The following is a 16,208-nucleotide window of genomic DNA, read 5'->3' as shown; positions in this document are numbered from 1 at the left end:
ATCTATTCTTCAATGATATGTCTGGCAGTATTTTTTCAACAGAACAGAGATGCAAGTAGTGGAAATTTTATATTATATAGATATTTTAGATAATTATAGTTAATACTGTTACAGCTTTAGGTGACTGAGAAGTGTCTCTTGGATTTTAGATAAACTTTGTGACACTTGGAAAAGTAAACACTTCTAACTTCAAAGCAGAGAGGAAGCTTGCTGAGGTCTAGGGGGGTCCCTTGAGCTGAAACAATTGTAAAGTTTACCTTAGTATACCTAGGGAAGTTGTGGATTAATGATTGTCAAGGAGCAGTACAGACACACAATATAAGATCACATTAAGAACACAGAAAAAAGAGAAGAGACAAAAAGAAGCAGGGAAGAAGGAGAGGAGAGACAGGAGTCTACAGGATTTGGGACTTGAAGCTTGTGCCAGGAGAGAGCCCCTACTCCATGATCATCCAAATCAAACCTGACTGGAGCTAAGTGTGTGAACCTTGTTTAGAGAGTGTGCTATTCTGTGTTTTTAGGGAACTTGGGTTTCCTGGGTAAAAGATACTTCAGAAACTATCCTGCTCAGGGTGCATTTTTATGGATAGGGAAATTGGCTCCCAATTATTTTGTTGCATCCGGGGTGCCGAGAGATACATTTAACTGCAGATTGCATTGTATTTAGTTAGAAGGCAGCTCATCTCTTATGTAGCCTCTGTAGGCATTAAGAGTTTAACCACATGTGCTTGGATTCATACACCTCTTAACAAAGCTGTGCCAGAGAACAAATAATTCATGTGCCTCTAATTATACCAGCCACTCGGGTATATTGCTAGAAATCACTTACAAGTTGGAAAGTTTATGAATAATTATTTCACTTATTGACTTAACCGCTCTGTCCATTCCTGTTTTTCACCAGTTTCGTAACAATCTTAATTTTATATTAAAAAGACAGCAATGTTTTACTATACTGCTACCTGCAATTTAAAGAGGTATGTAGTTGTGAAATAACTAAAAATGAGAAATACTAAAAAGGTACATAGAGAACAAAGTCTGACGGTTTTACCTTTAGTAGTTTCACTTTCTCTCACTAAGAAAGTGCCTCTCTGGTTTCCTGGATTCAACAGCAGCCGTTCTGCATCTTTGCGTCCCATTTTTCCAAAGTACCACCTAGAAAGCCATTTTAAATACATAAGCATAATTAGAACTATTTAATCAAAGACTGTTCAAGGGTATTTTCTGTAAAGTTTAGCATTAAGCTACTGCAAGCAGTTTACACATCTGCCATCTACAGGTTATTTTTTGGCTAGTCAACAGCTGAGAATTTATTCCAAGGATACATTTTTGTATACACATATCGCTGAATAGTATGGCTATTAAAACCAAGACTTTAGGAAACATAAAAGTAGAAAATATAAATCAAGGTATTCCAAAATAAGGTAAGCATCTTAAAACAATAAAAACACGAGTGTTTTCTACAATATAATGAAACTTAAGTGTTTTTACTCAATTTGATTTGCAAAGAAACAGTTACAAAGTTATTATGAAAACAAAAATTTCAGTAACAAGTCCCCGTCAGCTGACTAATAATATAATTTGATAATTTTTCAAGAAAAAAAGAGCTGTAAAACAGGACAAGAGAAGCAATCAGAAAAAATGGGGAACAAAAACCTACCAAATTGACTTAGTTAAACAAAGTCTTTATCCAGCTTTAACGAAAACTCTAAGTGACGTCTAAATACATCAGCATTCACAATGTGTGTACTGCTCCTGGGGAGGTCATAGATTTAGAGCTGGACTACAACCATGCAAACAGCACTTAGAATCTGGAGACAGATCATTCAGAACCTAACAGGTAAGCAGGAAAAGCAGGAACTGTATGCCAATGGAACTGGCAGAGAATGGGAGATGTGTGCTGTTGCAGAACAGATAAGATCACTTTCTTAACACTTTCAAAAACATGGGGTGAAGGTCACAGTGAAGCAAACCAACATCAAGGTTAGCAGACAACAACTGGATTCACCCACTGATGCCCCCGCCAGTACAAAAAAAGTTTACTCATACTAACAAATTTCAGTATTGTCTAAAGTAAATCACAAGAAAGTGCAAATAAAAGTCCACCCCTTACATAAAACTCTCTTGTGAGTGGATCTACATTTAGATTGAAAACAGCAGGGGTATTATAAATAGGCTTTGCTTGTCGTTTATAAATGAAAAACCTCAATCCATGTTGACAGTAAAAAAAAAAATACTAATCCTTAACCTCAAAGTGGAATGGAAAATTCATGAAAGAATTAAATTACCAATACATCTTAAATAACCTGAGAAGTACGAAAAACAATCTCCGAACAGTGTTTGTTTCTTTAATGCCTACAGTAGAAATGTATGGCAAGCGATCATGCCCTCTCAATTACAATTAAGTGCAATCAGATCATTAGATAAACAGCAAGAAGAATTGGCCTTACTCTTCTGCCTGAATGGAGTCTGCCGGAGCCACGTAATTACTAGGAATGTATCCTTTCTTCCCTGTATTAATGGACCTTGCTTCCCACCAGTCACCCTCCCTGAAAAAGGGGGAAAACACAGTTAGACTTCAGCCGGTTGTGGCCTTTTCAGCAGAAGGTATTTTTTTGCTTCTTCAAATTATCGTCAATGTCCAAAATTTGCAAAACACTTAACATCAGGGCTGTTCAACCTTTTCTGTGGAAAAGGCCATGTTAGCCACCTGATGACACACAGCTTTTGACAAAAAATTCAGTTAAAGAGAAAGCAATAATCCAGCAAATTTAACAGTATGCTAAAGCTTCTACATCATGCACCGCTGTGGATGCAAAATCTGTTATTTATATATATATATTTTTTTAAATGTCCTGTGTCTTTTAAGAATTCCTATCTGAAACATTAATGCCGAAAGCAATGAAGAAAAATATACCAAAAACATTGATTGGTGAACTATTTTCATTTTATACCCCTTATACTCTTTTACTATGCTCATTTGCTGGCTGTCTGGAGTCCCACAGGGCCCACAGGTGAGTTTGCATCAAGTGCAACAATGACCTCAATCTCACTCACAACATCACTAGCTCTCAGGCCGCCAACAAATCACAGGGACTGTTGCTGCAGAGCCAAAGCTGAAAATACTCTAATTCAGTGCTCTGAAAATCCCCTGGCCAGCCGTACTAAGGTAGTATTAAACGGAGTACTGCAATTTTCATTTAATTTTTTCCACATTTACAATAAAAAAGGCAAGGTTTAAATCTCATATTTAGCTTATTTAACACAAATGCAGGGATACTACACAGAATTGGGTCCCCACAATTGTTTTAAATAAAGACCTTTTTATGGATAGACAGATGTTTGTAAAATTTCATGTTTCACAGTGTGTTAAGTTATTTAGAAATGTAGAAGAGATGGGTGAGAATTGCAAAAACTCATTCTCATTGAATGCCCTGAATAAATTGAATGATATTTCTTTAGTACTCACGTGTTATTAATAATCTGGAACCTATCACCTTTCTTAAATGAAAGGTCATCTGAAGTTCTAGCTTCATAGTCATACAAGGCCACAAAAAATGTAACCCCACCTAAAGGCAGAAAGGAAAAGTTAGTTTTAAAAAAAGGAACAGTTAAAACTCCAAGAAAGTGTGATAAATACTTTGTATCTGATACTCTGGTATATTTGCACACTTTTGTATGTATCACAGTGGATTGTTTATACCTTCATTACCTGAACTATGACCAGCCCTTCATTAAGTTACTCTCACTGTCCGTCTGAAGTGCTACTTTTATGTTTATTTGCAAAACTAGACACACCCATACCTATTTTTACGAACATAGTTTGTACCCATTAACTCTTGTGTATACTGAAAATTCCTAAAAAGAAATAAAATATTTACATTATTTCTTATGGGGAACAATTATGATCCAGACCCCAGAAATAACACCCCTTTACTTTTTTTTCCCCACCAAAAAATAACAAAAGAAACAATAATCTAACATTCAGACTGCGGCTTTTGTTTAAAGTAATAAACCACTTAATTTGCCTTTTGTGTAATTAGCCAGCTGCCCAGTTGGTCACAACTTGCAACCCATTGAAGCTAAGCAGGTGTGAAGGGAGACCTTCTGGGGAAAACTAAGGTTGCTGCTGGAAGAGGTGTTAGTGAGGCCAGTAGGTGGCGCTCACCCTGCGGTCTGTGTGGAACCTAATGCCCCAGTATAGTGACAGGGACACTATACTGTAAAAAGGCGCCATCCTTCGGATGAGACGTATAACCAAGTTTCTGACTCTGCATGGTTACTAAAAATCCCAGAGTGTTTCTTGAAAAGAGTAGGACACATAGGTGACCTACCCAAAATTTCCCTCTGGCCTTTACCAATCATGGCCACCTAATAATCCCCATCTATGAACTGGCTTCATCACTCTGTTCTCCTCCCTACTGATGCACCAGTACGCTCACCACACACCAGCTATGGCTGCTGTTGTATCATCCAGGTGGATGCTGCACATTGGTGGTGGTGGAGAGGAGTCCCCATTACCTGTAAAGTACTTTAATTGGAGTGTCCAAAAAAGCGCTATAAAAGTGCAGGGGATTATTATTGCAAGTGACCAGTTTATGATCAACAAACACAGGTGGGAGCCCAATGTATCACACACTTCCACTTCTGTGTTTGTGACCTGGTCTCAATTCAGACAACACACCGGAATGAAGGCAGTTCTGAAACTCACTAATTAGTATAAGGATGACACAAATCAGAAACCCCATTCAATGCCTTATACTTTCAACAGCTATCAACAGAAACTTCAAATATTCCTGCTCTGAAGAACACTGCTTGAACAAAAGCCAGAATACACTTGGGGCAAAAGGACCAACGCTGTGTATCAGTGCTGTTTCTCATATTACTCAATATCTGCAATAGGAATTAGGGGGCTTATATTTACACCTCAAAATCAAACTACCATTTTATTATGTTATTTAATATTCAACATCAGACAATCTAATGCAAATCTAATGCAAATCAGTAAGATAATTTGATGCGCAAGCAATTTTTCACATAGTTCAGGAGTTTTGGTGAAATTAGTTCATGCTTTCTGCATATATCACTGCTACATTTTATCATGGAATACAACTTGAAAAAATAAGAACTTTGATAAGCCTAAGATTTCTTGTTTAATGAGAACATGCCATTAAACACACACGCAGATTTAACATATTTTGTTGAATGCATTTTGGATGTGGAAGCCCTTTACTAAAGGTAATTAATACAGCAACTACTTAAACAGTCTAGAAGTCAAAGCTTTAGAAATATTTAAAATTGTCCCGGAGAAAATGACTGCATCTCTTGATCTCAATAGTACTGCTGATGGTTTATTCCATACAAAAATCAGAACATCTGTATTTTAGGAATATTCTTATATCTGTGATGGCAACCACAGTGTTCCAGCAATGGGTTCTGAAAATTAAAAGCCCAGGATAGAACTCCAGAGTCTATTAACTAACATATATACAGATGGGAAGAGCAGAGATGAAAAACAAACTAAATGCACATTTGCAGGGTGCTGTGTTATGCATCACAGATGTACTCCTGACAGTACCAAGGGTTGTACCAATTTTGAGGCTCTTGATTATAGGGTGCAATGGGTCTTTGGGACTACATTTATTTTATTGATTGAGCCACCTCCAAGCCTTTGACTTGAAACATGTTTAATTCAGCTGACGTATCAATTGATGTTCCAGACCCTGTAATTAAGCCTAATGAGGGGATGTGTATGGGTGGAAGGGGTGTACTCCACAAATGATCTAAAGCCAGTTCCATGACACAACACTGCACAGAACACTGGTCTCAAGAAGTGTTGTCAAAAACTGACTGAGTATGATAAATGAAGATAATTGGAATTTTTGCGACTATTAAACAATTCCAGTTACACTCTTCTTAAGATTTCTATGAAAATGTCAATGTAAAGTGATTGCATGATGAAATTTGTATATTAAAGAAAGAAACCTTTATTGGTGAACCTGGAGCAGACTGTCAATTTCAGAAAAGGATTTGTGTACCTAGTAATCTGGGAGATCAATATATTCTAAAAGCTATATTATAAATAATTTTCTGCATTGAGAATTTAAAAAATGAAAATAATTCAAAACCCTTTTTATATGTTACCTTTGATTTGGTTTGTTTCATAATTAAAATGTTTAGGGTCACCTATACTCACTGGCCAATATACTACAAACTAAAAGAAGAGAAAAGACAGGACTGAACTACAAATAATTCAAAGCTTTGTGGAAAAATATGGAACAGCTTGTGGCTGCTCTTGCTGATCCCAGAGGGCCAGAATATTATGCAATGAATGTCCCTAATAGTCTGGTCAGGGACATTTGGAAATGTAGATGCAGGTAACAATGTTCAATCAGCACTACTTTGCAACTCTGTAGTGTATTATAGCCATTGACAAAAAAGCTATTTATCTGCACTAACAGCAGCCTACAATGCGCAAGTATAAACAATACTATACTTCTGTAAGCATTTAGTTGTTTTTTTTAGGTGATCTTTATCCAAAGTATGACATAACCAAAATATTTCTCAATAAAACAGGCCCCGGCAAGTATGTGTATTAATTTAATTCAGATTAAACCCTGGCAGAACAACAGCGTGGGGACATTAGATGTCCCAGTGAGCAATAAAACATTGAAATATTGACAAAATTGTATATTCCTTTATATATAATGTATATTATCTGGGGTTCATTCAACAGAACGTCCAAGATGCAGATATATTTAAAATGTGGACTTTGTGCCACATCTTATGATACTAGTATCTTTTAAGCAACTAAACACTGTTCACAGCCTACAAAATTAAACTACATTTAAGAATGCAAAGGAACAAGTAATAGGTTTATTCCATGCTGAAAGAGTAGAAAAAAAAAGCTACCCACCTGAACTACACTTAAGAATTTCCACTTCAGTTTACATATAGGTAGAACACTTCTCAGCTGAGAAAAGTTAATAATTTTAACTGCTCTCAAAACAGAGAAAGATAGCACATTTACACAAATCATAAGGGCGCCAGAGAACATCTCACAATATCCTCACAACAAATCTCTTTTAGTGTGCAATGCCAGAAAAAGGCAATAAAAGTGTAGACAAAAAGACAAATGCCAACAACAGCTGTAGAGTTTTGTTAATATATTCTCCGCATCATATAATTCTTATCTTTCCTCATCCCAGAGATGAAATCTCTCTGAAACACTAAAGCAGGCGGAAAAAAAATATTTACATTGTAGTATAAGGGCAGCACAGTGCCACACTGGAAAACTCACAACATGATGGTTTTCGCTGCACTGGTTCCCTGTTATTCCTTCCTATCCACATGATGCTGGCTAGATTAATTGGCGTCTCTAACTTGTCCCTGGTCCTGGGTGTGGTGTGTGCGAGCACATGTGTGCCCAGGGTTGCAGAAAAGCAGACCAGGATTAAGAAGTTTTCTGATGTATAAAACAAGAATTCCAGCCCTGACAAATGTAGAACTGTATATACTGTAAAAGAGCCTCTGTTCTTACTTACACCACATGGGTCATGACTGCTGAAGTGTTCAATAAAAAAAAAAATTAACGGTTAGGGAAGTCCAGCAACTAACATTGCAAAAAAAACACATTTTACATATCAGGGAGACGTGAGAGTACAGCTACTAAATGAAACAATCAAGTAGGTAGTCCATTACATGAAACAGCATATAATAGAATGTTTATATGTGAAAAAATAATCAATCCCATACATTTAGGCTTAAACAGCCCCTCAAGACAACATAATTCATTAAATAATTTACAACCTTAATCCCCTGGAGTGGGGATCCTGAACGTGATTCATGAGACAATTTTGGAGATTTTTAAAAAGTATTTTTGCTAAAACAATATAAAATGTTAACGGTAAACAAATTGTGAGTCAAATGAAATGTCAGAAAAAAAACTACTAAAAAGAATGAAGTAGGCATTACTATTAAAAAGAAATCAGAATCAGATATTATAACATAATAAATTCTGGCAACAGAGCCCAGAGGCTCTATAAGTTACTATTTTCAACTTTCATGAATGTATGAAACACTTAACCCTAAAATTACAAACTGGCTCCAACTTCATTAAAGGCAAAACATAATCCCTAAAAAAATACTGAGCATGAGGAAAGTAAAAAAAAACAGATCCTTCCACAGTTAATCAGAAGATGAATTCAAGACCAAAGTTTAGCACTTTAGCATTAGTAACAGAAACAGGCTCTACAATAATCCCATGTGCTTGACAATAAAACTAATCTGTAGGGCTGTAATGATAATTCAAATAATTTTCATATATTAAAAAACAATAATCAATTCAATGTTGATGATTTGCAATGATTGTGAACAGTGAACAGTTCTTAAAAATCAATCACAGAATCAGCAACCTGATCATTTACATGGATCTTTTTCCCAAGACAGCAAATGATCATGTGCTGTACTCTGCAAATCGGAGATACCATGGCACTGAAGTATGACATACTGCATATACTAAAACATTTAAAAAGGAAACAGACCTATGCTCAGGAACCATGAACAGGAGAACAGGTCTGCAAGGAAAGCTCTTCCCACTGGTTAGCTAGCATTAGATGTTTATAATGGTACTGTTGCAACTACAGATTATCATAGTGTTAAATGAAAGACAGCTGAGCATTCACTGTACACAAGTTAGCTAGTTGGAAAGATGTTTAACTTGAGGTGTATGCTTTAGTGCACTGCAGTCTTTCCACTATTCCTCTGTAGGGATAAAGGAAGCCAGTTTAGGAAGCAAGTTTAAATAGGAATAGGTCACTGAAATACAGCCGCAAGAAACTGAGAGGAAACAGGCCATTTCTTTCCATTTGCCACCAATGCAAAATATAAGACTGTGTTTAATGACAACATGTGCAAATCCTGTGTTGACATGACTGAAGTTGAATTGCTTTACATAAAACCAATATCGTACAGACATCCAAAGTCTATTCAAAAACCCTAAGCAGTGAAATGAAATAGCACAGTAGAGGAGCTAGCAAGTAAAGAGATTATACTGAAATGCAATATGAATCGTTCATGTTAACTGCAGTTGTAAAATTCCCATAGCAATAAAATTGTTTCAAGTTAAAATATGTACTCATACTGAAGAATCATATTTCTAATATATGCAACACAGTTATGGAATACCCTATGCATATATGTGTACATTACTATATTAAAATGTCCTATTTATCACATGGACTCCCTGTGTTTGAAAACTTTACAAAATATGTGGTGAAATACATAGATGTGAGGAGACAAATATGAACTGCTGAGTGTGATAAATATTATATTGTGCAACATATGTAATCTGCATATTTACAAAACAATGCAATAATGTATCTCTTCCTACAACCATTTCAATATTATTATCTTTTATTTTATTTAGAATTAATTTTACCAACATATAATATTAACAAATCTTTTAAGCAAGTTAGGAGCATTATTTTCATCTGTAATTGGTCACAGAAAAAAAAAACATTAAAACATACTATTTGTGGTTTACGAAACTACAGAAAGGCATATTCAATGCTTTAAAGTCTCTCAGTAAGCAGGAAACAGATTAAGGAACAAGATTCCACCTCCACAGCATTTTAAGATTCTCCTGTGATGAGATACTGCGCTTGTGTCATAAGCAAGCATTCCATATCCAATTCCAGACAGATGATCTTATTTTTCTGTGTCTACCAGTAATTATCGGATACTAATGTGTCTTTCTGTGCAATTCAAACAATCAAGAATTTGTGCAAATATAAGTTGTAGATAAAAATATATTTTTAAATGATATATTTCAATAAATTTTAAATAACCTGCATATAATTACAAGTGGAATATATAAGAAAACAGCCAGATTTGTATTTTAAAATATTTTTCTCTACACTTTGAGGTATTAAATTAATTTCATTTATATTCCCTTCACATTGATGGATCACATTTAAACATTATCACTCATACAGTTAAAGGTGTTTCTGCCATATGAGTAGTCCACAGCTAAATGTGCTGTCTCTACATAGTGGTTACCTAATAATGCTAGCCTAATATCAACATAACAGCTTAGACAGCGATTTGAAACTCGGTTAAAACTGACTGTTCACATTTATAGCAAAAACACAAAGGCATACGGATGGCTTTCTTAATTAAAAGATCTCATGCTCCCTGCAGCAAAAAAATGTTCTAATTAAATGTGTGCATCAGAGACACGATGCCTTTGTTTATGGTAGATGATGAAGGTTTTGGGGAGATAATTCAGACACTTCATCCTTGGGAATATTAAAGGAATTAATATATCATGCATGTCACCAAAAGCTAAAAACCAGCGTGAGATCCACCGATCACATGATTTCTGCACAAACCTTGCCACAGAGGCCTAGCTTGTATTTAACCATCTAAAAATACAGAGCTACTTGAGAAGTGATACAAATCAGCCAATATAGATAAATGGAAGGGAGAAATTTTGCCAAGATTTAAGCTTCCCTCAAGATAGGTTCTAGTTTGTAATAACGACATAAAAATAATGGCAGCTGTGAAAGTGTTTCAGCATGTTACAGATGGTCTTCATTGTGCTGTTCTGGCCACACCCTCTAACATTACCCTGTATGAAGAACCCCTCCATCAGCAGAGCCAGTGGTGCAGCAAGGCATTCCACTGAACATTTCAAAAGACTGTTCGATGACACCAAAATAACAGCATGTGAATAAATCTAATGCTTTAAGAAGTACTTCTTGTTCCCATTATTCAAATAATCAAGTTTAAAAAGTCAATACAATATTAGAATACCTTATATTCAATTGTTCCAGCCCTACCACACTCCACCACTGGTTCAAGTACACCAATGTTTAGGGCTACCATGAAATTTTACATGTGAGAGAATTAGATTATTCATACTTTGCAGTTTTGTTTACACATGAAATATCAGACATATTGGTTCAACAATCATATTAACATAACATCTGCTATCCAATGCTTTACAGAGCTTTTCCACTAACTACTCATTGCAATCTGTAGACTAAAAAGAGGCCTACATACATGAGCTGAAAAGCAATCAAAGCAGATCTTTACTCACTGCACTTCTACTGAAATAGATCTGTACAGTTTTCAAAATGAGAAAACGAGTTTGTCAGTTGCAATGATACCCCCCACCCCCCAAAAAAAAACTTTTGCTTACCTGTAGCAGATCCTGGAAAAGGGTTTGTCACAGCAGAGGAAAAGGAAGAGGAGGATGCACCTCCAAAAGGAGTCATCAAAGAAGACCCTCCAAATGGAGTCATGGAATGACTGTTGTAGTTACTTGCTGGTCCCTTTAGGGCTGGAGACTGGTTCAGCTGGGTGGGATCAGGGCCATAGTGACCGACATGGGCACTGACAGACTCCGTAGTGTTTTCAGGCCTGTATTTCATCGTTGGGCCTTTGTCCTCTTTACTCTTTATACAACCCATAGTCACGTCTAAAAGGGAAAAGAATAAACTCAATAAATATACATACCTTAAAATCACTCTGAATACTCTGCGATATATCTAGAATGTTACTGCTTCGTTCACCACATTTCTGTACATCACATTGAACTGGCCAGGTGGAACAGGAATGCATAGGATGAAGCAATGTTTTACTTTTGATTTTTCATGCAATTGAAGACAATTAACACTGGGCAACCAAACATCTGATTTTATCAAGTCTAAAGTACCAAAAAAGTGCCACTGCATCCTAAACACAACAGTCATAGGTTCAGAACTTCCACTGTTAAAATCCTTTGTGGTCAAGAGAACGAGAATGGAGTTCCAAAGTGTGTCTGTCTTCACAAATGTCAACAGTGCTACACAAACCTCACCACAGTAAGCATATTGTTTAAGCTTTTAAACTTGAGGACTTAGAACACACCAGTACACCACAAAAATGTTCAACTTACATTCCTGGTTTTTGGACAGTTCAACAGACTTAAAATTTTAGGCCTGAAGGAAATCTTACACTTAAAATAAGATTATTGTTTGCATACATTTTACCACAACAATGGAAGCAATGAGTTTAACATTAAATACATACATGGCCTTTAATACAAAATGTTTCATAAAGAGCATGGTGCTGTACAGTTCGGGATATTTATTTGATTGTAAATTCCTAAATATTCATTATAAGAGAAAGAATCCACAATCATTGTGTTACTTAGAAATGGGATACGTTAAACCTTCTTTCATGCCACTGTTGTTGGAACCTTGTAAATTAACAGAAGCCAAAGGAATTCAGAAAGTTCCCTTGCCAACAAGCAGTTTTCAAGAACTTAAACACAAACACCTGGTGACCTTTGCTGCAGTCCACTAATCTAAATCCCAAACATCCACGGAGTTTTCAACACTTTTCCTCCTCCTTCACCCATCAGCCTTGCAGAACCATTCCAAGTCTGCATATGGGGTCTACCTCTGGAAGGTACAGTCATGTTTAAGAAGGGTACAAACACAAGATCCTCATGACAATGCTACAAGCAAAACTGCGTTTCATTGCTCTAAGAATGTTGTCGCGTTGAGTCGATCAGATCAGCCTAGCAATCAAGTGGATATTATAACAAAGTAGAATGGAGAGTGAACCTTTAATTCTAGTTTCATTCATTATTCCACAGCAAGACACAGAAAAACAATGTGAATTGACAAGATAGTTCAAATAGTGTATGTCAGGTAAGCACGTAAAGGGAAGTCCATGTTGTTATACTAGCCTTTACAAATCTTAAAACAAAGAATTGTGTACTGCCAAAAAGTAATAGGAAAAAATTCAGAGGCAAAGAAGAGAAAAGGCATAACTTGTGGAAATTTCCAGTTATACTTGTACAACCAGCTAAATCCCAGAGTTCATTTTTTAAAGATGAACCAAAAGGCCCTATGGATATTGAAACAATGTATTCTTCAGAAATGGAAAGTGTGAACGAACAGGTGGCTCACAAGGACACTGGTCAGCCTCCCATGGTCAGACTGTTATGAATTGGCTTCATCACTCTGTTCTCCTCCCCACTGATAGCTGATGTGTGGTGAGCGTTCTATGGCTGCCGTCGCATCATCCACGTGGATGCTACACATTGGTGGTGGTTGAGGGGAGTCCCCACTACCTCTAAAGCTCTTTGAGTGGAGTGTGTAGAAAAGTGCTATATAAGGGTAAGCAATAACAGTAAATGAAGAAAAATATTATACATTTAGGGACTATATATCACCCTTGAACAGAGAAAAAGACAGTGCAAAGGCTTTCCTTGTGAAGGGCCTTGGAAAGAAGGTTGTTTTCAGACTTACTTTTGATTTTTTTTAGTAACAGAGAAACCACAATAAGGATTTAAGAATAGACAGTTTCCCTCTGTTTCAGAGATTGAGATACTAGTGAGTAAGGGGGATGTTTTAAGACTGAAAGAAAGCAGAGAAGAGACCATGGAAGAGAGCAATACATTATACCACTGGTGCACAGATTATCAACATTTCTAGTTGTGTGTTTACCATTTGAGACTCACAGGTAGGCTTAATTGCTCTATCAAATTTATCAAAAGAATATTGATGTCCTTTCAGCTCAGATTGTTAGGTCTGGTGTGATGTCATCAACCTCTTGACCTCTTGGTGCACTGCAGACCAAAAGTAATCACTTAATGCACTTCAAACACAGCAACACAACCGCTATTTAAATGACCTTTCTTCACATTAAAGCAGTTAAAGAATATGTGCATGTTCATATTCATATTCCAAATGTTGTCATGGTACATTCATTCAGGCACTCCTGACCCATCATCAGCAGTGAGTAGCTTAGATTTCACTTCAGGTCAACAGTTCCATTTTCAATGCTCAATCCCTGTACAGCCAAATCTCTTAAAAATCAAACGATCATTCAAAATCATCGACTTCTTTTTTCCGTTATGGTACCGAATGCCAGCATTTGGACATGCTGGCAGTGGGACAACAATGACACTTTGCACTGCTGATTTCTTTTGGCTGTTTCAACTTGTGTAACACATATGAGGACTAAAGAAAAGGTCGATGCAATCATTTTGACAGTTCTTGACCTTTCAAGGGACACAACAAGAGAGTCACTGTTCCTCTTACAGATTAATACATGGTCTGGCTCTCCCACTTATGCATTAATCGTTGACCAATTTAATCTTCTTCAAGAAGATAATAACAGAAACAAGACTAGATGAGTAACCCATTCACTCCTGCCACGTTCAAATTTGTTCTGAAACCACTGCCTAACAACTATGATCACTTTTTTCCAAAATGGGGAAAAAATATTATATACTTCTAAAAAATGTATAAAGGAATCTTTTTTGATGAATACTTAATTTCTGCAGCGAATACCACAGACAATATAATGTGAACACAGCAGTGTGATAGCACACTCACTTTAAGCCTGTGTTGAGTAATTTGCACCCCCCTCCTAAACTTGTTCCTATCCACAACTCTATAGCATATATTGATGAGAAGATTTTAAAAAGTGGACGGGATAGAGCTCACACCCTGGATATTAGTAACCCAGCTGCCAAAAGTGCAACAGGTACACTGGAATTCATGGGAGCTCCTTGGGATGTCCTGCCATTCCGATGTCCAGAAATTTACAGGGGATTCGGACACCTGAATGTTGATTCTAGCTAAATGACTATACTAGATGTGCAGAATGACACCTACAACTTGGAGACTACAAAGTCAGAAATAGGAGAGCAAAAGGTGAAATGTGAAATCGTCCAACCAATTGTCTCCTGTTGATTTGAGTGTCACGGACTGATCATATGTCTGCAGTTTCGGTGGGTATCAGTCAGTGTTTTGTGATTTAGCAAGGTTGTTTTGATTTTGATAAGAAGTTGGGAGCATGCATGCGGTGCATTTTTGGTTCTCTAACATTACAATGGAGTTTCAGGGCTGAATGCTAATTCAGTCAAGCTCCTAGTGTGTAAAATCAGTTTACACACTAGGAGCAGATATGATCAAAGTTATTATGCATGCACACATCAACACTATTAAGGACAGATATGCAAGAACTACAAGAGATGAAACTCATTAGCGTTCAACAATTATAAGTTTTAAAGGATACAACGCTGGCGAGTTCATTATAGGTTGTTGATCATCCTATATAAATAGCTCTTAGCTTTTTCTTTGCAGATTCAGAAGTTAAACATCAAAAATGTCCACTGCTGTCTTTCAGTGTTCCTGGGATTTAGATGTATACCATCAGTGTACCACAAGTAGAAAGAAATTGGGATTTAACAATACTGTAATAAAATATATTTTCTCTATGTTTTTCATACAGTGACAGTTTATATAAAGAACGGTGGTAAGAGGCAAAGATTTAACCAAAGAAGGAGGAAAAAAAATCTTGTGGATTCCTTAAAGATATTTTCTGATGAAGCAGGCAATAGCGGTTATGCAATATGTAAACTACTGGTTTTCTTTTCATCTGGCAAAGCTGCTTTCTTGCTGTGGTATTAATTTTGAGAGTCACAGGATTAAAATGCAATACAAGCTGGAATTTTCTGTCCTCCCCGATGAGACGTACTGTAGTTGCCTACTTCACAGATCCTCTGTGGAAATTGCTCTCCTCAGGTATGCACTTCGGATTACCCAATTGGATGAGGGATTATGAGAGAAAAAAAAAATCGGTGCATACTGCTCGTTGATGAAAAACAATCAAGAGCTTTGGGGTAAGCATTTTTAAGAAAGCTGGCTTTACGTCAGATGGAGGTCTATTACACAATCCCAAATGACAAGATGCAGCCCCCTCAACAAAAAAAAGTTTGTGGGTGGACATAAGTTGTTTATTCTTACAGTTGTAAGTTGTACTCCATCCACCCAACAAAAATTACCGAACATTATGGAACACAAAAAGCTGTTACTTTTGTAATATTGAAATTCAATCTTTAGACGGGCATTTTTTATTCTCAGTACTCAGAACCCAGTAAAGCTTCAATGCTGATATTTCCTGAAGAAACTACTACATTTTTTGGGCCAGCTTCAAATGGGTTACATCTATTTCATGGAGGCCACAATTCCAAAAATCAGGCTATGAGAGAAATTGCCCCACCTTGTCACCTCTTTGTTGAATTTAAGACTAGCAGTATTATCACCATCTAGGCTTCTCTCAGATCTCAAAAGCTAAAGAAGGCTGGGCCCTTTCAGAGCTAAAATGGAAAACCTCGAAGGAAATTCAAGCTGCTAATGTAAGTG

General features: G+C 36.6%; 1 protein-coding gene across 1 annotated transcript in view; it reads right to left on the bottom strand.

Annotated features, from left to right (window-relative positions):
* The window catches only part of yes1 (YES proto-oncogene 1, Src family tyrosine kinase), a 51,955-nt gene that overhangs the window by 13,344 nt on the left and 22,403 nt on the right, over positions 1 to 16,208 (bottom strand). Inside the window, exons 2-5 of the mRNA XM_069191075.1 lie at positions 11,201 to 11,479; positions 3,467 to 3,566; positions 2,448 to 2,546; positions 1,049 to 1,152 (exon numbers count right to left, since the gene is read on the bottom strand). Coding sequence (XP_069047176.1) covers positions 1,049 to 1,152; positions 2,448 to 2,546; positions 3,467 to 3,566; positions 11,201 to 11,471 — 574 coding nt within the window. The 5' untranslated portion in view covers positions 11,472 to 11,479. The remainder of the gene's footprint in view (positions 1 to 1,048; positions 1,153 to 2,447; positions 2,547 to 3,466; positions 3,567 to 11,200; positions 11,480 to 16,208) is intronic.

This window comes from Lepisosteus oculatus, chromosome 6 (genome assembly GCF_040954835.1).
Source record: "Lepisosteus oculatus isolate fLepOcu1 chromosome 6, fLepOcu1.hap2, whole genome shotgun sequence".
NCBI lineage: Eukaryota > Metazoa > Chordata > Actinopteri > Semionotiformes > Lepisosteidae > Lepisosteus > Lepisosteus oculatus.
This window is presented reverse-complemented; position numbering and strand designations above follow the sequence as displayed.